Below are 24,850 nucleotides of genomic sequence, written 5' to 3'. Positions count from 1 at the left end.
GTGCGGGGAATTTTTCTGAGTCTGAGCGTGAGTGGATTTCTTTCAACAAGTAGCAGCAACTACACTCACTCTGTGCAGGCTCACAGGGGTAAAGGCGCCTATCGGTTTTGACTGACAAACAGCCTACAGCTAAGTGACTTAAAACACAGCCACTTCTTATCTCACAGTTCTGCGCGTTGGCTACATGGCTTTCTATTCTGTTGTCGGGTCAGCTGGTCTGGGATGGCCGCAGCTGGGACAGCCCATCTCTATTCCTATCTTCCAGCAGAGTAGCCTGGACGTTTTCCAATGGCAGCTGAGTGGGTACAGAGGAACAGAAAGCACAGAAGCATGTGAGGTGTTGAGGTTCAGAGCAGGACCCCTTCACGTCCACCACAGGCAGAGTTCAGCCCAGATTCAAGGGGAGGAAAGGAGCTGGGCACAAGTGTGTGGGCACAGGAAAGAGTGGAGCATGTGGCAATTCTTGCACTCTGCCACCACCTCCATGACGTGACACAGGTGATTCAGAACCATGTGCCTTCAAGAAACCTATGAACAACAACAACAACAACAAAAATCAGTGGTGACCAATGTGGAATGAATGCCAGAAGGGGCCTTTTCTGAGCATTTAGGCCATTTAAATCCCCTGAGATTCTTGTTCAACCCTATGAAAAGAGAGAGACCCTCCAACTAGACAGAATGTGCTCTCCCCAGTTTAGTCATTAGAAACTAGAGCAGATTATTTACTTTGGAGAAGTGAGTGTTATGAACTAAAATCTGTAACCACTAAAAACAGATGAAGTGACCTACCAAGAATCAGAAAGATTAAGTAACTTGCCTAGGGTCACACAGCTACGTAGCAAGTAGCTGAACCCTGAATAGCCTATCAACCCTGCTGTCATGCGGGGCGTCATGCGGGGTCTCAGCTCCCGCTCCCCACATCAGAAGGCAGGACATGGTGAGGCCAAAAAGGAACACCCACAGAGCCATAAGTAGGGGAGTCATATCACTATATTCTCACTGGCGGCATCCGCCTCTTTGCAATCCGCTCTTGCTAGCCCCCATTTTCTCTGCTAGCATAGCCACAGCAGTTATATTAGTGGCCAATGGCTTATGGGTTACAGCTGACGGCCAACTAGCCACAGCTGATGGCCATCTGATTACAGTTGATGGCCATTTACTACCCGAGCCAGCACCTTTCTATGTGAGGCCGAGAGCCTGGAAACTGCTTTTTGGGGCTTTGTCCCCACACCTGCCTTCATCAACCATATAACATAATACGCTAGTGCCTGTCACTGAAGGAAAACAGTCCGCCAGTTTGGGCAGGCATCAAATGAAGCCTGGGAGCTGATAGCAGCAGAGATTAGCTAGTGTCAGGAAGCATGGAGCCCTGGGTGCCGGGCTTCCAGCCTCTGCTGCGTCACCCTTGTTCACTGGACAAGGACGTGGAATGCATGCATGTTGTCCTACCTGCGACCACTGAGGAGTAGTCAGCCTTCCTATTCCTTCATCTGGATTATCTAGAAATTATACAAAATTGCCAGAGTAGAAAGGCAGAGAAGAGAAAATGAGGGAAATTATTTTGCAATCCATCAAAATATGAGTACTGGATCTTCATCGTTTTTAAAAAAGAGCTCTGACTAAAGCCAATGTCAGATCTGGACAGGTCATTTCAGGGGCATCTCCCAGGCCTCACTCACACTTGGGGCCAAAGCCTTTCTTCTGCTACAGGTTTCCTAGCTGGATATGAACAAGACCCAGTTTAACAGAGGACAAAGGAATCTTCACAGAGCACTGCCAGGCACTGACCAGGCTGGGCCAGGTGCTTACCACCTTGCAATTAAACAGAGAGGGCCCCTGCCCAGACAGTGGGCTGAGCTGAGCCTCAGAGACTACTCCCATTAGACCTGGGTTTCAACTTGGCTGTGCCTTGTGAAATCACCTGGGGAGTCATAACACCTACAACGCCCAGCTGGCCTCCCCAGAGACTGGTTTATAATACTCAGCAGCCTCGTTTTGTTTTTTTCGTAATGTTTCCCAGTTGATTTTAGTGTGCAGTCAGGATTCAGAGCCACTGTGTTAGATTAGTGGTTCTCTCCGTTACCTGCACATTAGGTTACCTGGAGAGCATTAATATGGGCACTGAGCCTAGGTCCCGCCCCCAGACATTCTAAGGTGGTCTGAGGTATGAGCTGGGCCTCAGGATTCTTAAACCTCCCCCGGTGATTCCTATCAACAGTCAAATCTAAGGCCTAATGTCTTATGTGACACTTCAGAAAAGTGTGAGTCTGGGTTTCTCAAAGGTCAAAGGATGCTGTCATTCAGGGTGTCATGCAGGGTCTCAGCTCCCGCTCTCCACATAAGAACGCAGGACATGGTGAGGCCAAAAAGGAACATCCATGGCGCCATAGGTAGGGGAGTCATATCACTATAGTCTCACTGATGGCTGGGTTGGAGACACAGGAAGCAAGAGCCACACTATCCGCAACCCGCCGTCTGCTTCTCTGCCAACCAACCTCACATGCTAACTGCAATCCACGCTTGCTAGCTCAGCCACCATCTTCTTGCTAGCCCCCATTTCTCTGCTCGCGTAGCCACGGCAGTTATATTAGTGGCCAATGGCTCACTGGTTACAGCTGACGGCCAACTAGCCACAGCTGATGGCCATCCAATCACAGTTGATGGCCATTTACTACCCAAGCCAGCACCTTTCCACATGAGGCCGAGAGCCTGGAAATTGCACTCTTGGTTCTGTCCCCAGATGCTCATTACCCCACTGGGCTCCACCCACACAGGATCTGTGGTTTCACCTGCCCCCCTATACCCCACATACAGAGAACCTTGCGGCTGGTGCTGTAGAGCCCAGGCCACCTACACTGCACTGGAGTTTTCAGAGGCTCTTTCCCTGCCAGCCTGACTTCCCGCATCCCTGTCTGAGCTGGGAGCCCAGCTGGCTTCCCAAAAGACCCTGCTGGAGACTTTTCAGCTCCTCCTGGTGGATTTTCTGGGTCATGTTACATAATATCATGCATCATAATACCATGCATGGTATTAGCAGCATGACTTCTCAGGAAATCATGTTCCTGGTCCCCCAAGGAGACCCCAGGAGGCTAAGAGGCCCTGGCAGCCTAAGAAGCAGCCCTCAGTGGCTGAGCACAGTGCACAGAAGAAAGGCCAGCCTAAGGTCACTCCGATGGGCCAGTTCAGAACCAAAGTGAGGCTGGAAGGACAGCTGTTCCACAGCAAGGGGGCTCATCAGAGTTAGCAGCAAGTCTTTTTAAACCCAGGTTGTTGGGCCCCACCCCCAGAGACCATTCTTTGAGAACTATTGGTCCGAAGGCTGCAGCTCCATTTCGCATAAGTGCAGCTCTTTTCTCTAATTGAAGATTCTCTGAAAGCCTAAATACCCCAACTTCTGGTGCTCAGGTTCCCTACCCTAATCTTCTGTGAAGGCAAAATATAGAAAGGAAGGCTGGACAGTGTAGCAGGCAGAATAATGACCCCAACAATGCCCATGTCATAATCCCCGGGACCTGTGAGTGTGATGTTGTGGGGACAAAGCCCCAAAAAGTAGTTTCCAGGCTCTCGGCCTCACATAGAAAGGTGCTGGCTCGGGTAGTAAATGGCCATCAACTGTGATCAGATGGCCATCAGCTGTGGCTAGTTGGCCATCAGCTGTAACCACTGAGCCATTGGCCACTAATATAACTGCCGTGGCTATGCTAGCAGAAAGAATGGGGGCTAGCAAGAAGATGGTGGCTGGCAAGCACGGACTGCTGTTAGGACGGTGGGTTGCAGATTATGTAGATCCTGCTTCCTGTGTCTCCAGCCCAGCCGCCAGCGAGAATATATTGGTTTGACTCCCCTACCTATGGCTCCATGGGTGTTCCTTTTTGGCCTTACCGTGTCCTGCGTTCTTATGTGGGGAGCGGGAGCAGAGGCCCTGCACGACACCCTGCACGACAGATGTTACATGGGAAAAGGGAATTAAGGCTGAAAATGGAATTAGGTTGCTAATGAGCTGGCCTTAAGCTAGTGAAACAGCCTGAGGGGGGACCAGTTTAATCACAGTGGAGCCACTTTCCCATCTGGGAGAGAGAAGAGGTGAAAGTTGAAGAGATTCAAAAGTGAGAGGGACCCGGCCACAGTTGGTGGCTTTGAGGATGGGCATGGGGGCCACATACTAAGGGATGCAGGCGCCTTCCAGACGCTGAAAACCAAAAAGGGCTTCCAGTCCCACAGCTACAGGAACGGAACTCTGCCGACAACCTGGAGGAGCCAGAAAAGATCCTCCCTTAGAGCCTCGAGAAAGGACCGCAGCCCTGGCAGCTCCTGGCTTTCAACCCGCTGAGAGCCGTTGTCACGCGGAGCGGCCTGCGGGGTCTCAGCTCCCGCTCCCCACATGAGAATGCAGGACATGGTGAGGCCAAAAAGGAACACCCACGGAGCCATAGACAGGGGAGTCATACCAGTGTATTCCCGGTGGCAGCTGGGTTGGAGACACAGGAAGCAGGAGCCACACGATCCGCAAACTGTCATCCGCTTCTCTGCCAACCAACTAACCCCTTGCTAATTGCACTCTGCTGTGCTAACTGCAATCCAAGCTTGCCAGCCACCATCTTCTTGCTAGCCCCCATTTTGTGTTAGCGTAGCCACGGCAGTTATATTAGTGGCCAACCGCCAATGGACGGCGGGTTGCGAACAGTGTGGCTCCTGCTTCCTGTGTCTCCAACCCAGCCGCCAGCGAGAATATAGTGGTGTGACTCCCCTTCCTATGTCTCCGTGGGTGTTCCTTTTTGGCCTCACCATATCCTGCGTTCTTATGTGGGGAGCGGGACAGGAGACCCCGCCTTACACCCTGCATGACAGCGACAATAGGAAACTAATACAGAGCTGATGGCAGCAATAACTGGAACTAGTGTTTATTGCATGTGATTTAACCGTCACAGTGGCTCCCAATGGGCTCAGGAAGGAGGACCATGCACCCAGTTCCGCTCATGTACACAGCAATTGGCTCTATCGAAGGCCCAGAACTCTGGTCCTACATCCTCGTCTGCTGCCTCTTGCCCCATCTTGTGCTTGGCCCTAGTGCTGTCCCCTGAATCCCAAAGTTTCCAGAACTCCTTTCCCAGAAACTCTTTTGGACCAGGTAAAACAGGTGGGAATTCTACAGGCAGAAAGTGTAGGTGAAAGATGCAGAAGGATAAGGCATCACAGAAAAATAAAGCAAAGAAAAATGAGACTGGCTTTTCAAGTTGAGAACACACAGGTAAGGAGCTGACAAAGGAGGCGGTCAGAGTGAGGGCCTTCCTCCCAAGTGGAAGGTTATGTATGCATCTCCACGGCCCCTCCCCAGAAATCTCTGGTGATGGGACCTCACCATGCTCAAGGCAGCTCAGCTCATCATTGCAGATATCCGTGTTAGAATTTCTGGAAACATGCTAGAAAGAAAAGGAAGATCTGGGTCTGGTGTGGTGAAGCACATAGTGACTACGCATCCCCACCAGGATGGAGAAGACACTTGGCCTCACTCGCCCTCCTTCCCAGCCAGGGACAGAGCTCCTGTACCCAAGAAGGAGATTCCTGTCCCCTGGCCTCCATGTGGGCTACAGCCATGACTCATTGGGGCAGCCTTCCAGTAAGACCCAGGCATGCACTTCTGGGACTGTGAAGGCATGGAAGGGCATGGTCCTGGGGCACTTTGTCCTCCCCATCCCCAAGGCCTCCACATTTGTGGCTCAGAGAGCTTCCCAGAAAACACTTCTCTAAGGAACCTCGCTGGATGAGCCCAGCCCTGCTCATCTCTACCATGGTACTCAATGCATGCAGCTTTTATACTTAACTGTATATGGCTTCGTTCTCTTCTGCACTGCCGAGCTGTACGCCTTGCATATACAAGTACTCCATGTTTCTGTTGGCAGGTGAATAATCCAAGTATAGCTTTAGGTTAAAAAATCAATTATTTAGCAACATGAATGTTATAATCTTGTTGTGGTAAGAAAAATACATTTTTCTGTATGTGCAAAACAGTACAGTTGATCCTTGAACAATGTGGGGCATATAACTTTTGACTTTCCAAAATTTTAAGTTGTCCCTCAGAATCTGTGGAAGATTGGTTCCAGGACCCCCTTCCCCAAAGATCCCCAAATCTGCAGGTGCTCAAGTCCCTTTTATAAAATGGCATAGAACAATGCATGCAGTCAGCCCTCTACATCCACAGATTCCAAACCGCAGACTGAAAACAGTGCAGGTATTTACTGAAAAAATATCCGTGTACAAGAGGACCTGTGCAGTTCAAGTCTGTGTGGTTCAAGGGTCAGATGTACATCTAGAAGGATATACTCTAATATATGAACAGCTGGAAGGAGGTGCTTTCTTAATTTTTATCACTGTTTTCTTTTCCAAGTGCGTTTTTATTTTTGTCAAAGTAATACATGTACTGAGTCAAGAAATAATAAAAGTCTTAAAGCAATGAATAAACAGAAACAACAAAAAGATGTCCTTTATTTCACAAATTTCTTTCCTCAGTTCCACTCCCCAAAGATAAACATTGTGAACTGTTCTAGCAAATTATTTTGATGTTCACTTTATCACGTTTTATTCATTTGTTTCTGTTCATTCAGCCACCTTCACCCAACTGCTAATCAATTTAGTCATGTTGCTATTTTTGATTATCAGTTGTAGGCATTAACTTTTGACTTTTCTATCAGGACTTTTGTTCATATCTTCCTAAAGCATAATCATTCTGGAGACTTATTGTCTTCAGTAGTGAAAATTTTTCTTTTGTTATATCTGCGATATTTTCCCCCTGTCTGTCTTTCTGGAATTTCTGTAGGTCCATAGGTGAACCTCAGTCTTTCCTTCTATTTATCTTTCTTTGCCTTTTGTTCTATTTGATTTTAGATTCTATTGTTTTGTTTTGTTTTGTTTTGTTTGCTTTATTATGTTTGGGTTTTGTATGTTTTTCATTTCAAGATTCTTGTGCTCTGGTTATTTTTTTCATTCTATTCTGTCTTTGTTTTATAGGTGTAACATCATCTATCTCTTACAGTAGTAATTACAAGGTTTATTATTTTTAAGTTTCCTGTGTGTCCTACATTGTCCACACCTCCCCTATGGGTTCTCTTTTTCTGTTTGTTTTGGGCTCTCTCTGTCGTGTTGGAGCCATTCCTTCAGCACCTGGTTCCCCTGCACTGTCCTTATACCTAGGACGAAGTACAAAAAACTGATTGGAAGTGTTATGTGGAGACTTCAAGGACTTATGGTCTCACCAAAGTCTAGGGTCATCAGACTTTCTGGGGCCCCATCCCAGGTGAGTTTCCGGTCTTCTCTTGGCTTTCCACACTCCCCTGGAATATATGCCTGTCTGGGAAAACAGGTCTGCCAGCTACTGCTCTAGAATCAGGGCAGAGGAAAGAGCTAAAGAGCCTGCAGTTTAGCCAGAGTCTGACTTAAGTTGCTGTCATCTGTCCTCTGCTTTGGCTTGTCTCCCGGGACCTGATACATTGTCATTCACTTCATGTGGAGAGTAAACCTCAGGTCTCCACTGACGGGGAGCAAGGAGAGGGCAGGGCAGAGAGGAGGGATGGGGCAACCAGATGCAGTGGGGTGAGGGAAGGACTTGGTCCAACTGCCCAGGTTATAGATTTTCAACTATTCCCCCCTCATTTTTATCCCCAAGCCTGACCCCTGCTCCTTGGTTTTTGGTGTTCCTGGATGCTGAACCCCTCAGGAGCTTGCAACGTAAAGCATTCAACACTCGCAGGGAAAACCCACTGCAGGTAAGTAACCCAAACCTTCCATGTTCTACAGTCAATTTCACGCCTCCATCATCCTTCACTTGAATTCCTGTTGGCCCTTATCTTGTGTCCTTGGAGGGAACGCTTTTTAAATTTTCATGCTGCATTTTGGTGAGAAGAGCCAATGCTTATTGCTAAATAGCCACATTCATCTAGAAGCCCCTGTGTTTTCAAAAACAAAACCTTTTCAGTTATATTAGAAAATATAGTTTTTAGTGTACAGATTAGCGATTGGGTGAAAGTGGATTAATAAACAGAATGAAATTAATAAAACATGATCTTAGAACTTAAGGAAGTTACAAACGATTTTGGATGACTTCTGAACAAAATTCATGAACAGGATTCACATTTTTCCTGACAGTGCCTTAAACATCTTTCAAAAATTAATTTAAACCAAAAATATCAAAATGTTCAAAGACACTATCATTAAAAGCACTGATGTGGAAGAGGAAAGTGTAGCTTCTCTTCTTCTTTCACACCAGCCCTTACATTCCAGGGTAAAGATGGTTTTCTGGGAGAGCACAGCCAGGACCCTCATGAAGCAGCCTGTGTTCTTTCTCCTAAGCCAGGCCCCCATGGGGCTCTGGTTGATGAGGAAACCCCTTCCTCACTGCAGCAACAGAGAGGGACCCCATCTGGGGCGACTCAGCACCTTCAACTATAGTATTGCTTCCTTCACATGCTGGAGTCCTCCAAAGCATTGGGGATTTAATCTTCTAAATGTTACAAACCTGGACAGGTATTTAGTCTCACCATGTCTGCTGGAAGGACTGATGTCAGAGACCCATTTCCAGAAATCTGTGGTCATCAAGACAGCCAAGTCCATGGAATGTTAGAAACCTCCTGTGGCAACACACTATAAGACTGTGTCTTGACAGCTCACTCAAGAGATCAGCCGTACCAACCATGCCATACGTTCAATGAGGCTTGCTCAGAAAAGTAGGGGGTTCCTGTGTCAGGCCCCCCCATGCATGGCAATCCCTCACCCCATCAGTCTTCTCTTTCAAGGTGGCCTAATTGAAATGGAGTTCAGGGTTATACAGACCTCAGCCTCAGTGATTCTGAAGGGTCCACCAGCACATTATAAACACAGCCAAATTAGTGCCCAAGGAAAGCGAGCCTGTCCAAGCTCACACTGACCTCAGCGGCAGCTGAGAATTCTCTCCCAGGGAACCTGGCCTGAAGGCCATTGCACCTTCCTGTGCTGGAACTCAGGTGGCAAAACAACACTGCCAAATCCCTTTTCTGGGGTGTATGGGGACAGACCCAGACAGCTTGGTAGCCCCTCCTGCTTGCCTCATTCCAACCTAGACCAATGCTTTGGTAGACCCCGGGCAGTTCTGCCTCCCTGGGAGCTAAAGACTCACAGGGAAACCAACACAAGCCAGTACAATCACACAGGCCCTGCACAGATCCTGGGTACCCCCTGCAATGAGAAGTAGCAAATGTGGATGACACAGAATTCAGAGGAGGAGGGAGACATAAGGGGCGACAATGAGTTTGCCTGGAAATGTATCCCCTGCACCCCATATTCTGTCGCCTACTTTCTCTACTCTGGCTAAACAGATCCCAAAGAACTAAAATGTAATTAAGCATCTCCATGGACAAGCCTCCTTCATTCATTCAAGCTCCACCATCCCTGAGTTTGCTAATCTCACCAATTGGTGGGAGAGACCAACACTAACTTAGGGAATTCAAATACATACAGTGTGATGGGTGCTGAGGGGCTGGGAGGAGAGGTAATTAACTGACTGTGGAGATCAAAAACCATGGTGCCAGGTGGGAGCAAGACTCTGGGGGGATCACTTCTTAAATTACACAAATGTCTAACCACTATGCTGTACACTGAAATTAATATAGAATGTCAACCGTAATTTAAAAATAAAATGATTTTTTTTAAAACAAGGAGGTGCTACTCACCTGGACTTTGAATAGCGAGTGCAAATGGTGGTGAGGAGGCGAGAATGCTGGAAGGAGGAAACCAGGTGCTACCGAGAGAACACGAGGAGAGGCAGCATGAGCAAGTGTCTGGTGGGATGAGGCTGGCAGCCCAGTCAGTCTGGAGAGGAGAAAAAGAAGGGAAGGGACAGACTAGAGGGGTGGAGAGATGGAGTGGGGCAGCTTACGGAAGGCCTGCAATTCTAGACAGAGGAATTCAGACTTTATTCTTTAGGCAGCGGAAAATCTTTGAAAGTATTTAGCAGTATGTGACTTGTTAAGCTCTGCAATCTCTCAAAACAAGTCAGGCACAGTATGCAGGGTTGATTGAAGAGGGGTGAAGTTGAAGGCTAGAAGACCCAGCTGTGGGGGTGATATGAGCAAGAAATAATAAGGGCTAGACTCAAAGCAGGCTAGAAACAGCATACAACAGGGGGTAGATGAGAAGCAATCATAATGTAGAATTACCAGAACTGGAGAAAGAGGAAGAGGATTGTCAAAACCGATTTTGATGTTTCTAGCTTTGGTGACTAGAATAAGAATGAGGCTAGTAGCCATGATGTAAAACTTAGGAAACAAAAACATAAAAAAGGAAAAGAATTGAGTGGAAATATTAAGTCCAACTTGGAACATCAGGGTTTGACTCAGAGGTGACCTATAGACAGGTGGAAATTAAGCTCTGTAGCTAAGGAAAGGGGGCGGGGCCAGAGGCCTTCACTGGGAATGGTCCTCATGCTGGTAATACACAAGCCATGGAACTAGAGAATGACCAGAAAGAGGGTGGATGAGAGAAAAGAGTGTTACAAATGATATACTAGTAACTATTGCTGAGTAAGGTATTACATGAAAATTTGGCAACAAACTTAGCTGGATGGGTCTGGCTCAGGGTCTCCAGTAAGATTGCAATCAAGCTATCACCTGGGGTTGCAGTCATCTGAACGTTCACCTGGGACGGGGGGGTCCACTTACCAGCTCACACCCATGGCTGCTGTTGGCCGGAAGCGTCAGTTCCTCCCTAACTGGGCCTCTCAATTATAGGGTTTCTCAAGACATGGCAACGGGCTTCCCATGAGAGGAAGTGACCAAGGGAGTGTCTTTTATACCCTAACACACGGACTGGCATGCTATCACATCTGCTATATGGGTCACACAGAGAAAACCTGTACAATAAGGGAGGAGACCACACAGCTGTGAGTACGAGAAGGGGGCATCATTGTAACCATTTGGAGGCTGCCAACCACAGAGAACCCACGAGGAAACAGCAAACAGAGAAGCCAGTAAAGGACACTCACTCGGAAGAAAGAAAGAGCACAAGCCCTGATGCATGTGGGACAGTTAACAAAGGATAATGTCACAGGGATATCCAAGAGGAAGAAGCAATTAATAGTTTCAAATGCTAACCAGTCCAAGTCATGGAGCTGAATGATCTGAATACGGACAGAAATCAGACCACTGGATCTGGTGGTCAGCTGCCAGGCCAGCATGATCCCAGTGACATAGAAGCAGGTAGAAATCACATTTTAGTAAATGGACAAGTGAACAAAGAATGAAGAGATATGAGAGGGAGTGGTAAATTTAGATCCCTTTCCAAAGTCAAGGTGGTAAAGGGAGGAGAGACATGTGAGCTTGCAGGGAAAGCGGTATCTTGCGGGAAAGCTTTGCTCTTGACTGTAAATAGTGGAGGGAACAGATGGAGAGAAAAGTCGGAAGACTTTGGTCCTCGGTCCTAGGGGATATACGAGGACAGAGATTGAAAGCACAAGTGCGAGGATTAAATCCTCTTCCTCCATTGAAGGGAAGAACAAGTGAGGAGAAAGGTGCATTTAGCAGGGACGCAGGGAATTTGGAGGTCTGAGGGTCTGAGGGTCTCCCATTTTCTTCGGCAAACACCGAGAGGAGGGGTAAGGTGACAAGGGGATCTGAGAGGTCAGAGGCTCCGCCCAGCTCCAGGGTTTGTTCCCAGGGCCCTGAACTTGCTCTGAGTTACGCCCACAAGATTCCTACGATTTTGTGCAAATTTCCTCACCCCCCAACAGATGAAGATTAGCATATACCCATATTTCATCCGTTCCTGACTTCTCAACCTCCCCCAAAGCCATGCTGGGCATCTGAAATGTTTGTGCTGCTATTAATGGTGCACAATTTATGGCCACCCCACATGGCAGGAAGTATCTGTAAGGCATCCATTTATAGCAAGAAACAGAAGCTCTGGGTAAGGCTGGGGCAGCTGCAGCCCCAGCCCTGGGGGCATGCATTCCTTGGATCAGTATCAGGAGACAGAGCTTCCCAGAGTCTACCTCTGCTTCCTGGGAGCTAGGAGCTGTGCGGAAAGCAGTGCCCAGCTTCCACCTGCAGCCATCCTCAGTGACCTGCCCAGGGCTCCCAAGATGGCTAGGTCACTGGGCAGCTTCATGATGGAGGCACCTGTGAAACTAGAGAGGGCAGCAGAGGCATGGAGCTGAGGCTGCTGAGCTCATCATCCCCTCGTTTCTGTGTGGTGTGAGCTGGAGCAACGCACTTCGTCTAACCAGCGTCTGCTTCCTGGTTTGCGAATGTGACAACTAAGAACAAAGGTCACGTGGACTGCAGTTACTGTTGAGCAAACACTAGTTTTTGTCATCGTCACTGACATCATCACTAGCTTTCACAGCCCTCGAGACAGGACATTTTATTACCAGGTGGCTTGGATTACTGTACCTTTATTGAGTCAACCTGCCTGCTTATGGCTACAACAGACTGGTTGATGTGTACTCTGAAATGAAACAATATAGTAAATAAAGCTCTGGGTGAGCCCTGTCACCCCAATGAACAGAATTTCTTTCTCCCGCTTCCTCATGAGGTCAGGACCAGCCTGTGCCCCGCAATTTGGGTGCTGTTGGCTCAGTGGGTCTCATCCTGTGGTAACAAATTTATATGAGGTTGGCCACAGCGCAGCCAGTTTTCTTTACTCACTTATATCAGCTCCCATTTCCTAGCGTCTGCTCTAGACAGGCACTTTTGGCACAGTACTTCTAACACAGTAAGACACCTTGTAGAACCATTTTCAGATGAGGAAATTAGGACTGAGGGAGCCTAAGGAATGTCCGAGGCAACACAGCTGTTAAATGCAACCTGAGCCTGCCCCGCCTTCCCCTCCGCACACTGCTTCTCTGCCCTCTCCCAGCATCTAGACTGTGGGGAAAGGCCAGAAGAGGGAGCCACGCCAAGAAAGGAAACCCCAGCTCCTTTCCTTTGTCTTCTAGGTAGCGTCCCTAGCACTTCTCAGAGCACCTGTCTGGATTCTTTCAGGAATCATAGCGATCTAGAATCACAGATTCCCAGACCAAATCATCCAATCAGTGCTGGAGAACTGCCTACTGTGTCACCCCCCACCCCCATCCCCGCCCATATTTGTATGGGCTCCCTGGAGCTCATGACCTCCCACAATAACCCATCCTATCAATGGGGGAACTGTCATTAAAACACCTTCCCCTACTTTGAGCTAAAAGTTCCCCCTATGACTTCTACCGACTAATGCAAGTTTGGACTCCTTAGGATGCAACAGAAATTGAAATTGTGCTTCTCTGTGTAATACCCATGTCACCCCACTGTCCAGAGCAGCAGAGCCCCGGCACTCTGCTTCCTACAGGGTATAATCTGAGACTCCCTTTTCGTCACTCAGAGTCCTTTTCCACATTCTTCATGCATGTTCCTCACAGCCAGTCACAGTTCTCCGTCCCTCATCCCTCCGTCTATCCTTCCCCCTTCTTAGCTCCTCACGAGCTCCCTGGGCATCCACTGATTTCTCTAGGAGATGCCCCCTCTCTGATCCCCTGGGCCCAGTAGCAAGTGCAAGGGCAGACTTTCATGTCTGGGAGCTTTACCACCTTCTCAGTCAGCTTATACCTTAGGGTCTCTGGCCTCTAGTCCCTGACAATCTTTTCTCTGAATTCTAAGAGGTCTAAGCAACTTGTCTGCCCAGCTAGGTGCCTCCTCTCCCCAGGGAGCTCCACAAATGGCTGAATGATAGTAAGAGGGGTCATGAACTCTGCCAGAGTCTTTGCTGTTCCTTCAAGAGGAGCCCTCTCTGAGATTCCTTTACATTTTGCTTTAGCATTGAGCTCTGTTCTCCTTCCACCACCAGCCCCACACCTCCCTCTTCCATTCGCTTAAGGGGCAGGCCCAGAAAAGCACCATCACAGATGGAAAAACACCCCCTAATTCTCAGCCTCTTCAGTTCTCATTCTCGCCCCCAGCCCGGCCCAATGCACAGGAAAGAGCTTCCTGAGGAAAAGGCCATAGAGAAGACTCAGTTCAGGCATCACCTCCAAGAAGTACTTTCAGCTGTGATGAAACCTAAATCAACTGGCTTCACCATAAAAAACGGGTAAGATAGTAGCTCCGTCACCACATGCGGAGCTCAGCGTTGCTGCCCATCTCACTGGTCAGACTCCACGCACTGGCCATGCCCTAAGCCTCCACCCCTTCCCCCCATCATGGGAGAGCTACCGCTCCCAACACAGGTGGATCCAAGAGAGGACCACAGGCCTCCTCAGGCCACTTGCTACAAGTGAGGACACTTTCCCAGAGGCCACCAACACATGCCCCTTCCGGGCCATTGGACCAGAACAAGGTCACAGTCTAGTTCCTAAAGCAAAGTCTCCAGGAAGGAGAAGCTATAACCAGCAATGGTGAACTAAACAGGCCCTGCCACCCAAGGCCTGGATGGGCTCCCTGTCTTCAGAGCCCACAGGTGTCAGGTAGACAACGAAATCAGCTGCTGCTGGCAAGGTGCTGTGGGGTCAGCAGAGCTTCCCAAGGAGCTGAGAGAACAGGTTCCTACAGCGCACCGAGTCTCGGGCTGCTGACCCCTGGCCCCCCAGCTACGCCTGCTCAGTGCAGTGTGTGCCGCAGGACTCAGGGAGCAGCGTTTAAGGTTTTGGTAAACACAGTCTTCTATTAAACACAGTCAGGTAACCCAAGAAATAAATATGTCAAATCATACATTTTTAAATTCGGTCTTAAAGATCACGTGAACACCGAGGTTCTTAAACTCATTCAAGGGGTAGGGGGCAATGAAAAACAGTGGTAGTGTGTATGGAATGCTATGAAATCTTGATCAATTTAATCAGTCAAATTAGAATAATTTATTAGCAAAAACAATCTATTATATGAGGACGCATGCATCCTCACCAAAGGAAGAAAGCAAGACCGATTATGCCTGAGTTTTCCCTTGATTAGAATTTGGTCTGGGGTTTTATCCCTGATTTTTGCATTGTTTTGTTGTCTATCCCATGTAAGCAACAAGGTAAAAAGATTTCAGAGAAATGTCCGGGAAGAAGGCTAAAACTTGATATCATTCCACCTCTTACATCACCTAGTAAATTAAGAATTAGTGAAAGCCCACAATTGCCAAACATTAGAGGTCGGGCTTCTTGGCGCAGCTCTCAGAACACACTTTGAGAAGCACCAGGGCGTCCAAACCTTCTCATTTTCTGCAAAAGTTGCGAAGGCTCACAAACATCTTTTTGTTTCCCCAAGGTCACCAGTTAATTATTGACATAGCAACTCCCCTCCCAAAGAATCATAGTGATTTCCCACATCACACGTCAGGATATATGTTGGGAATAAAGAAAGGTCCCCGTGTGGAGTGGGACTGAGCTAAGTATGTCTGATCAGAGGCCAAACACGCCACAGACTCAAAAGCTTTCTAATCCACCTATACTCAGAAGAATAGAAGCTTGGGACTCATTTCAAAAGTTGTTTCTACTGGTTATTTAAAGACATATCCCTCTCTGCCACATGCGCAACAAACAGGGACCTGCCTGCACGCACAGTCACCTCCAGACACGGCCTCTCTGGACCCCACCGGCCTGAGGTCCAGGTGAGAGTGTCCTGGAGCTGCCCACTAAGGAAGGGCCTGGGCTGGCTCTTCTGCGGACTTCCTCCTCCCAGCCAGAAACTGTTCATTGCCAGCTTCAGGCTGCCTGCCTCCAACTCAGCCCTAATCGGCCTGATCTCAAGCGCTCGCTGAGGCTGCAGCGGCTACCGGCCAGGCCCTGGCTGCGCAGAGCAGTGGGGACGTTCTTACAAGGTAATGATTAAGCTGAGTGCCGGGCAAGGGCACGGGCAGCTGAGCCAGGAAGGTGAGCCCTATTCACACCTCAGCCCAACAGCGGTGGCCAGGACTGGTCTGGGAAGGCAGAGCCCTGGGGTGCTGGGGCCCCGAGCTGGTAGCACCAGCCTCCCACCGCACACGGACATCCGAGAGCATCTCAGGCTGGAGCCTCTGCTGCCTGCCCTGAGGGGACCCTGCACTTGCTCCTGGCACCATGAAGCTGGAGGTGTTCTGGACTGGGCTGGAATACACCTGCCGGCTCCTGGGCATCACTACTGCTGCAGGTAAGACCCCACCTCCCTCCTGCAGTACCCTGCACACTGGGCGGAGCAGACAGGGCTGCCAGAGGGGTAGAAGCTAGACACATCTGAACACATTGCCCTTCACCTTCCTTCCCAAGACCCCAAAACACACTGCTCTGCAGAGCAGCAGTGGGTGCAGTGGGGTGAGCCTGGGACTGGGCGCCAGGGGGCCTGGTGCTAAATGTGTCTGGTGACCTGCCATCTGTGTGACCTTGGGAGCCCACAGTATCTTCATCCCCGAATGAGTGGAGGGTCTACCCCAACCCCTGAAGGGCTATGTGAGGGGGCGTGAGGACTGAAGGTGAGGGTGTAAAGGGCCCGATGCCTCATTAGAGCCTTATGAAAATGGTCAATGGAGCTCATTTTGCTTTACTCAAACCACAGCCCCATGTTATGGTGAGAGAATTCCTTCCCAGCACTCGGGCCAGCTGAGCTAAATAGGGGCTGGTCATGAAAATCTTGGGCTCTCCTTAATGCATTGTGGTGTTGTGGGAAATGGTTCCCTGTGCTTGGCTCCTCTCCCTCACCTGCCTGATCATGGGGCTGCCCAACCCGCCGGCAGGACAGGCAGACGGAGCAGAACCAGCACAGCCAGGACCCTGCGTGCCACCTGCTCACTTCCCCGACACAAACTCTGCCCTTAGCTCCATGCCCCCCACTCAGCCAGGGTCTGTGTGCGGCAAGTGGGCAGGCAGCATCCTGAGCCCTGAGCTATGGGCCCCACTGTCCCTCGGGGGCAAGGAGGAGACACCCACTGCTCATCAAGTCCTTCCCACCACTAGACCGAATCACACGCACAGGTCTTGGTGAACGGGCAATGTCCCCCAGCTGAGACTTAAACAGTGCTGCTTCCAGCCCCAGCTTTGTCACTTGCTAATGTGTGACCTTGGGAGAGCCACCTAGGCCCTCTGGGATTGAGCCTTCTGGTCTGTATAATGGAGATAACTAACCTGGTGTTTTGGAGGGTCAAGAATGCACACACTGGTCATAGCTAGGTGGAACTGGGGATGGAAACCTCTCGGGAGAAGCCCCGTGACATACTTCAGAGCTCAGGGACATCTGTGTCATTCCCAGGCACCAGGACAGGCTCACTGGTAGACTAGCTAGTGGGCTCTGCAGCAGGCAGGCCCTGAGTTAGCACAGAAAGGGCCATTCACGATGCGCTGATCCCACCCCTCCTGTTACAACATGGAGCATCGGAGTTCAAATAGGAGCAGTGACCTTGCCCAATGTCACGCTTCAGGACGGAGGGACAGTCAGCCTAGAGCGTAGTCCTTTGACTTCTGAAAAGGCCAGGACTCTGGTCAAAGAGCTCCCTGCTTCACAGAGTAGGGAGCCCCACCAAGCAGGTACAAGGAAGGGTCTGGAATTGCTCTGCTGGGAGTGCTGAGTAAGCTGGTGGGGGAGACGGTCCCAGCTTGTGTCCCCTACACGTATGGGAGTGACCACCCAGGTTGTCAGCCGCCGTCCTGCGGACTGAGAGGTCGCCCTAAGCAGGGTGTCCATGTCTCAGTGCCAGTATTGCTCTACAACTGTTCATCTCAACTCCACCCTGCCCTCCTCTAAGCCTTGGTTTCCAAACGTGGAAGCACACCCCTTTCAGCTCTCAGATATCACGGTGACAGTCTCCCAGACACACACTTCCCAGAGCCAAGGCCTGCCTCCTCTCTGGGAACTGTTTTAAGATGTATCTATCCTTCTAATGGATTAGCTAAAGACAGTTTAAAAGTCTGATTTATCTCAGCCAGTGGAAGGGTCTGCGGCCATGTGTACACGTGCGCACACACAGAGGCACCTCTTGACCACAACACTTATCTCTGCACAGAGGGTGGCTGTTAAGGTTGAAGATGGGCTTCTTGCTTGGCTTTGAAATATGATCCAGGCTAAAAATAGGCCACGAGCTACCTCCTAATAGCCAGGCTTTCCAATATTCTTGTTGGGGCTTTCTAGCGTTCTGGGAGCAGGTGGGAAGCTAGAGAGGGGCTTTGGTGCTCCTGGGCATATCTCAAGTTTCTTCCAGCATCACTGAACTCCTGGCCTGTTTCCAGTGTGTCAGATTTGCAAATTCCTTATTGACTTAAGCTTCTTTTTTATTGAACTCTCGGTTGAGAAGTCCACACCTCATTTATAGGGGCATTGCTACTGGAAAGGAAATACCACTTGAGACAGAGACTGTCAATTTGTAGGAACTCCAGAAGACCTACAGTAGCCCCTGGACCCATTGTGGGGAGGAGTGTGGTTCTCCAGAAGCTCAGAAAAGCATGTAACCCAAGGTCACCCTCCGGGGCCAGGGCAGCTCCCATCCACTGATTTCCTCCCTGAACCCTCCTTCCCTCTGCAGACAGGGTCTGGGGCTGTCAGAGGCTCCAAAGGTACAAGGCTCCAGGGGAGTCCACCAGGATGGCAAGGCCCAGCATCTTGGCCAGAGCGTGGCCTGCACAGGTGCTGGCTGAGCTTGTCTGTCCCTCTTCACCAGCGCCTGTGGATGAAGCTTCATCGGGACGTCCAGGGGTCAGTCCCATGGCCATGCTGCCTCACTCCCATGTCCAGCCCCAAACCACAGCCAGAGTGGACAATACAGAGCGTTGCTACTGTCAAATAGAAATAAACAGGTCCTGGACAGACTGCACCCAGCCTGAGTATTTCTAATATTAGTAAACTCTCTCCCTTTGAATCAGTAATAAGGTTTCCAGGTCATCACAAACCCATTCCTTCCCATTAGTCTTATACTTAGCTGGCTTCACTCATTTGCAGGACCTTTCTGGACAGGAAGGCATTGTGTGTGTGTGTGTGTGTGTGTGTGTGTGTGTCCCCGCATATGTGATCTCTCAGCCTGTCACTGAGATGTGGCCTCAGTAGACACAGTGGGAAACAGCACACAGATGATGAGCACTCCCCACTCCTGTTCAGATGACAGACACCTACCTGCCCATCCCTCAGGGCAGGTCCTCACTGGGTCTACCAGAAGGCAAGGCCATGACATCCTGAGTTTGAGACTCAGACTCCAGGGGTCACTCAACGCTGTGGGTTGTCCTCACTGCAGACTAATCATCAGGAGAGGGAACCTGGGAAAATGGGTGGTAACTGAGATGGGAGCACAGCAGCCAGGCTGCTCCTCCCCTACAAGAGGAAAGGGCCTGTGCACGGGGATTGGTCCCCATCCCTGTTCTGGGAAGGCAAGATTGGCTTCCCTTTGACTTTCTGCAGTCCTCTTCCCGCCCCCAAGGGTGAGTCTCCATGAACTTCCTCACCACTCCTCATCCCAAGGAAAAAAAATGGGAAGAGGTCCCTGTGTCAGGGCAGATGATGCGCCTTGAGGCCCCCAACTTGGGTGGGGTATGGAGGAAAGAGGGAAGACTCCTTTCCCTAAGCTCTGACAACTGGAGGGAAAGCCCTCTCCTCACAGCTGTATCCCTGCCCATGGGCACAAGCCTCCCCAAAAGAGAAGATGCCAGGAAAGTGTCTCTAGGCCCTTTGGTGAGACCTTCCAACTTTCCTCCGAGCAAAGGGGCTCAAGCTGGAGGCTCCTGGCTGCCAGCACTCAACAACGTTTCTTTATACTCTTTATACTCTTCCAGCCTCAGCTCTGGGTGTAATAGCTGACAATTAACATTATTATTTGAGTATTTACTGCGAGACAAACTCTGCTACATGTTTTAAAGATAGTATCTCATTTCATCCTCATAACTACCCTTTGCAGCACAGTCATTTTCATCCTCATCCCCATTGTATGTAGGGGGAAACTGAGGCTTGGTAGGCTGAAACTACTTGCTCCAGTTCTCACAACCAGGAAGCAGGGAGGCAAGAGTTGAACTGATAGTGGCCCACTCTTACTCATTGTGCCCTCCACCTAAATCAGGCTAAGGGATGTGTTTTCCATATCTTGGGATATGACTTCAGGATGCAAAACACACAGAGGGAACGAATGAGGCCTGACCGAGGTCACCCGTCAGTCTGTCCTAGTGCCCCCATCAGTAACCCTGACCACCCACAGGCTCAGGCAGGTGAGTCATGCGAGGACGGGCAGTTACAGTGAAGCATAGTCAGGAATGACCAAACATTTCCTGAACCTAAAGACGCTGTTATTCAGTCCAGCTGCTCATTCTGTCTCTGAATGACTGCCACACATGTTTTGACTGGCACTACCTTGACCATCCTGCCAAACCACTCCTGGACCTCATCCAGGGACAAATCTTCACACATCTCCAGAGGAAACTATCACAGTAGGGCCTTCAGTGTTTGGGTCCAGAGGTGCATGACTGACTGACAACATGCTGTAAAAATCACCTTGCTAAAGCCCACCAGTGTCTGTGAGGGCCAAATGCTGAGCTAAGTGCCATTTTACAAACGAGGAAGCGAGGCTCAGAATGTTTCAGTAGCTTGGCAGAGGTCACACAGCCAGTAGCCAGCAGGTCCAGTGTGGGAGCCTCAGTCTGCCCACTCACGGGGCAGGGATGGGTGCCCATCCAGCGCTTATGGGCACACAGCTCCAGAGGGACAGGCACCACACAGCTAAGCAGGAAATGAGCTGGAGTTGAGACAGGCCATTGAGAAGTCCTGTTTGAGATGTTAACGTGCTCCTTCCCACAAATCAACTACTTTGGACAAATCTGGGATCACTTAGGGGTTTGCTGTGTGCCAGGTTCTGACCTATTAACCTCTCCTTTACATCAAGGACAGGGCCACATTCCCAGCAGCCCCATTTCTGCCACAATTCTATTCCAAACAGAGACTTGGTCTATTAATATAGACTAGGACAAAAGAAGCATTTAAACCCAGATGTCCTCATTATTTTTTTACAGAGTCCAGCAAATGCATCGTTTGACCTTAGCCCTACTCAAAGCCTTCAGAAACAAACTATGCTTTGGAGGCAGCCATCTTGGGCTCTCCATACTAATTTCCACCCTTCTCGAATGTACATCCCTATTAACCCCCTCCTGCCTTCTCAGGAAGCTTCATGCACTCCAACGCATCTGCAGGTGGATTTATTACCCACGCTGCTTTCAGATCCTCTAATCAGATGTTGACTGTTTTCCTTTTTGATCTGATTGTCCCAATGAATAAATGAAATATCCCTACCTCTGTCCTACCTCTAAAAGATAGCATGATTTGGCTCAAGCATTTCTTTCTTTACTTCTATGTGTCTGTGTCCTCCTTCTTAGATTAAAAACAAGAAATCTAGGACTCCACTTAGGATTCATTTATTTGGCAAACCTTTGCAGTTTTCACTTTGTGCAGTAGAAACCCATATGTTAGGGTGGCATGACTTCCACCTAGAGAAGCACACAGTCTGATGAGGGAGACAAGCTAGAACATCCTGGCACCAAGCACTAACGCATAGTGTTTGGGAGATGAATTTGTGTCCTTCTCCACCACTGACTAGGTGTGTGACCTTGACATGTTACCTAACCACTGTAAACATTAGTTTTCTCATCTATGAAATGGGGATAACAAATGAGGGTTATGAGCATACAATGAAACAATGACTAAAGGGGGAAAATGCCTGACAAGTAGATTCTCACTCAGTGCTGGTTAATTTTAAAGGAATGTGCAGAACACAGGGACTGTACAGTGTGAGGGAGAGACTCTCATTGCAGGACAGGAAAAGCAGGAAGATTAAAAGAAAGGAAAAAGGAATATATGACCCTTGAAGCTGGAAAGGAGAAAGGGGCTAGACTGTGAAAGGTCTTACACTGAGTAACATTTTCCTTCACATTTTGAGCTTGGGTCATTATGATCAGCCCATGAGAACTTAGTTATGTCTGTACCACTTGTAATGATCCAACCAGAAGGAAGATGGTAGCCTTATTTTATTTTTCATTGGTTGACAGTTCTTTTAAGATTGTCCTTAGCTCTGTACAACCATCTGAGAGGGGTATTATTAAAAAAGGAATGTAGTCAGACACAAGCAGCTGACCCTTGGAAGAGGGAGTAGTCTTGGGGCTTCCCCAGAGCCATCTTGGCTTGCCATTGGCCAGGTAAGTGTCAGGTGAAGAAACACGGCATGGATGGAGAATACCTACTGGCGTGGTCATTGTTTTCTAGCACCAGGAAAGCTGCCATGTGGAAGATATGAGAAGAGAAGTATTCTCTTTGAATGCAAGATAGAATAAAGAGCAAATAATTTGGGCAAATACCTTGAACTGAAATCAAGACCTAGAAGAAATATTCCCCGTAGGTCCTTATAAGGAAGATGCCATTCTGTGCTGGAGGTAATATCCTCAATATTTTCAGTGAACCCTGCAAGTCTGCAGAGTCTCTTCACGTAAATAATGGCACCACCAAAAAGTGGGTATCAGTCCAGATGGCTTCACAGGTGAATTCTACAACATTCAAGGAAGAAATCATATCTATTCTATATACACAACCTTTCCATAAATTTGAAAGGGGGAATAGTTCTCAACTCATTCTATAAAACTAGCATTACTCCAATAGCAAAACTAGACAAAGACATCATAAGAAAACTACAGACTAATATCCTTCATCAACATAGATGTAAAAACTCTAAACCAAGTTTTAGCAAATTAAATAAAAATATATAAAAATGATAATATATTATAAGCAAGTAGAGTTTATCACAGAAATGTAAGCTTGCTTTAATATTTAAAAATCAATTGATATAACCAGCCACATTAACAAACTAAAAAGAAAAAACCATATTACTATCTAAATAGATACAGAAGAAGCATTTGATAAAATTCACCATTCATTCATGATAAAAACTATCATCAGGTCGGAGGGATAGTGGATGGGGGGAGGGGGGTTCACAGTATGAGGGATATAAATGATGAACGTCTAAGTATTACCTTGTTTTGTACACCTGAAACTAATAAATAAATTAATTAATAAAAAAAAAAAAAAAAACTATCATCAAACTAGTAATAGGAGGAAATGTTATCAGCCTCAAAAGAACATCAATAAGAAGCCTACAGCCACTGAAAAGTAAAACACTGAACACTTTTATACTAAGATCGGTAACAGCACAACGATGTCCACTCTCATCACTTCTAGTCAACGTTGTACTAGAAGTTCTAGCCAGTTTAATAAGGCAAAGATAAGAAATAAAATGCATTCAGGTTGGCAAGGAAGAAGAAAAACTTGTTATTCACAGATGACATGATTGTCTATGGAAAAGCTGATGCAATCTACCAGAAAAGCTACTAGAACTAATAAAGGGTTTCACAAGGTTGCAGAACACAAAATCACTATACAATAATCAATTGTATTTCTATATACTAGCAACAAACAATGAGAAAATAAATTTTAAATATAATTCATAACATAAAAATATAAAATACTATCTGACAAAAATCTATACAGTAAAAACTAAAAAAAAAAAATTGCTGAGAGATAATAAAGAAGACCTAAATATATGGAGAGATATATTTTTGTTCATGGGTAAGAAGACTCAGTATCATTAAGATGTTAATTCTCCCAAAAATTTCTCTATAGTCTGAGTGCAGTCTCAGTCAAAATCTAGTGGGTTTTGTGTGTGTGTGTGTGTCTGTGTGTCTGTGTGTCTGTGTGTCTGTGTGTGTGTGTTTCTAAAAATTGACAGGCTGTTTCTAAAATTCACCTAGAAATGCAAAGTCCCTAATACTGTATAACCAAAACAACTTTGTAAACAAAGAGCAAAGCTAGAAATTCAATACTATCTGATTTTTAAAGACGTATTATAAAGCTACAGAAATCAAGGCAGTCCAATTTTGACACAAAGACAAATCGATTAATGGAATAAAGTCCGGAAATAGACCTAGACATATATGAAAAACAGAATTTTGACTTCAGTATAATACAAAGGTAATTTAGTGTAGAAAGGATAACTATCTCAACAAATGGCACTGAACAATTGAATATCCATTTACAAAAAAAAATATCTATACATTGTACCATATACAAATAAAAGCCTCAAAATGGATTATAGGTGTAAACATAAAACCTAAAACTATGAAACTCCTAGACAGTAAGATAAAACCTCAGTAAAGTGTTAGGCAGAGATTTCTTAGGTACAATACCAAATTTCAATACATAGAAGAACAAATTGGTAAATTGCACACCATCAAAATTTAAAACTTTACTCTTCAAAACATAACTTGAATAGAATGAAAGAACAAGTCACCAAAGAGATATGGTGGCAAATAAACATATGTAAAAACTGCTCCGTATCATCAGTTATTAGGGAAACGCACATCCAAGCCACAGTGAGACCATACTACCTGCCATTAGAGTGGCTAAAAGTAAAAAGACTCACCATGCCAAGTGGTGGAGTGCTGGTGAGGATGAGGACCTTTCCTGCACCACCGATGAAGGTCTGAAATGATACACTCACTTCAGAAATGGTTTGTAAAAACATTAAGTGTAAACCTACCGTATGAGCCAATCATTCCACTCCTACGTATTTACCTAAGAGAAAAGAAAGCATATGTCCATACAAATATTGTGCATGAGTGTTCATAGTATCTCTATTTGTAACAGCCAAAACTAGAAGCAACCCAAGTGCTCATCCGCAGATGGATTATAAACTGACCAAGCTATATCCACGCTACTTAGCAATAGAAAAGCATAAACTACTGACACAAGCTACAAATGGATGCATCTCAAAAGAATCATGCTGAATGAAAGTAGACAGCCAAACAAACAAACAAAAAAAGAGTACCTGCTGTGTGATACCATTTAAATAAATTTCTAGGAAATGAAAACTAATCTCTAGTAATAGAATGTAGGTTGGTGGTTGC

The 24,850-nt window shown here is 47.5% G+C and overlaps 1 protein-coding gene across 3 annotated transcripts in view; it reads left to right on the top strand.

Annotated features, from left to right (window-relative positions):
• Positions 1-15,347: 15,347 nt before the first annotated feature.
• The window catches only part of TMEM72 (transmembrane protein 72), a 28,313-nt gene continuing 18,810 nt past the window's right edge, over positions 15,348-24,850 (top strand). Inside the window, exon 1 of one of the 3 annotated variants that reach the window (XM_081074773.1) lies at positions 15,348-16,097. In XM_081074773.1, the coding sequence (XP_080930899.1) occupies positions 16,028-16,097 (70 nt within the window). In that variant the 5' untranslated portion in view covers positions 15,348-16,027. The remainder of the gene's footprint in view (positions 16,098-24,850) is intronic. The other 2 variants (XM_081074772.1, XM_081074774.1) reach the window with 2 other exon arrangements.

Source organism: Rhinolophus hipposideros (genome assembly GCF_964194185.1).
Source record: "Rhinolophus hipposideros genome assembly, chromosome: 15".
Classification (NCBI taxonomy): Eukaryota; Metazoa; Chordata; class Mammalia; order Chiroptera; family Rhinolophidae; genus Rhinolophus; species Rhinolophus hipposideros.
This window is presented reverse-complemented; position numbering and strand designations above follow the sequence as displayed.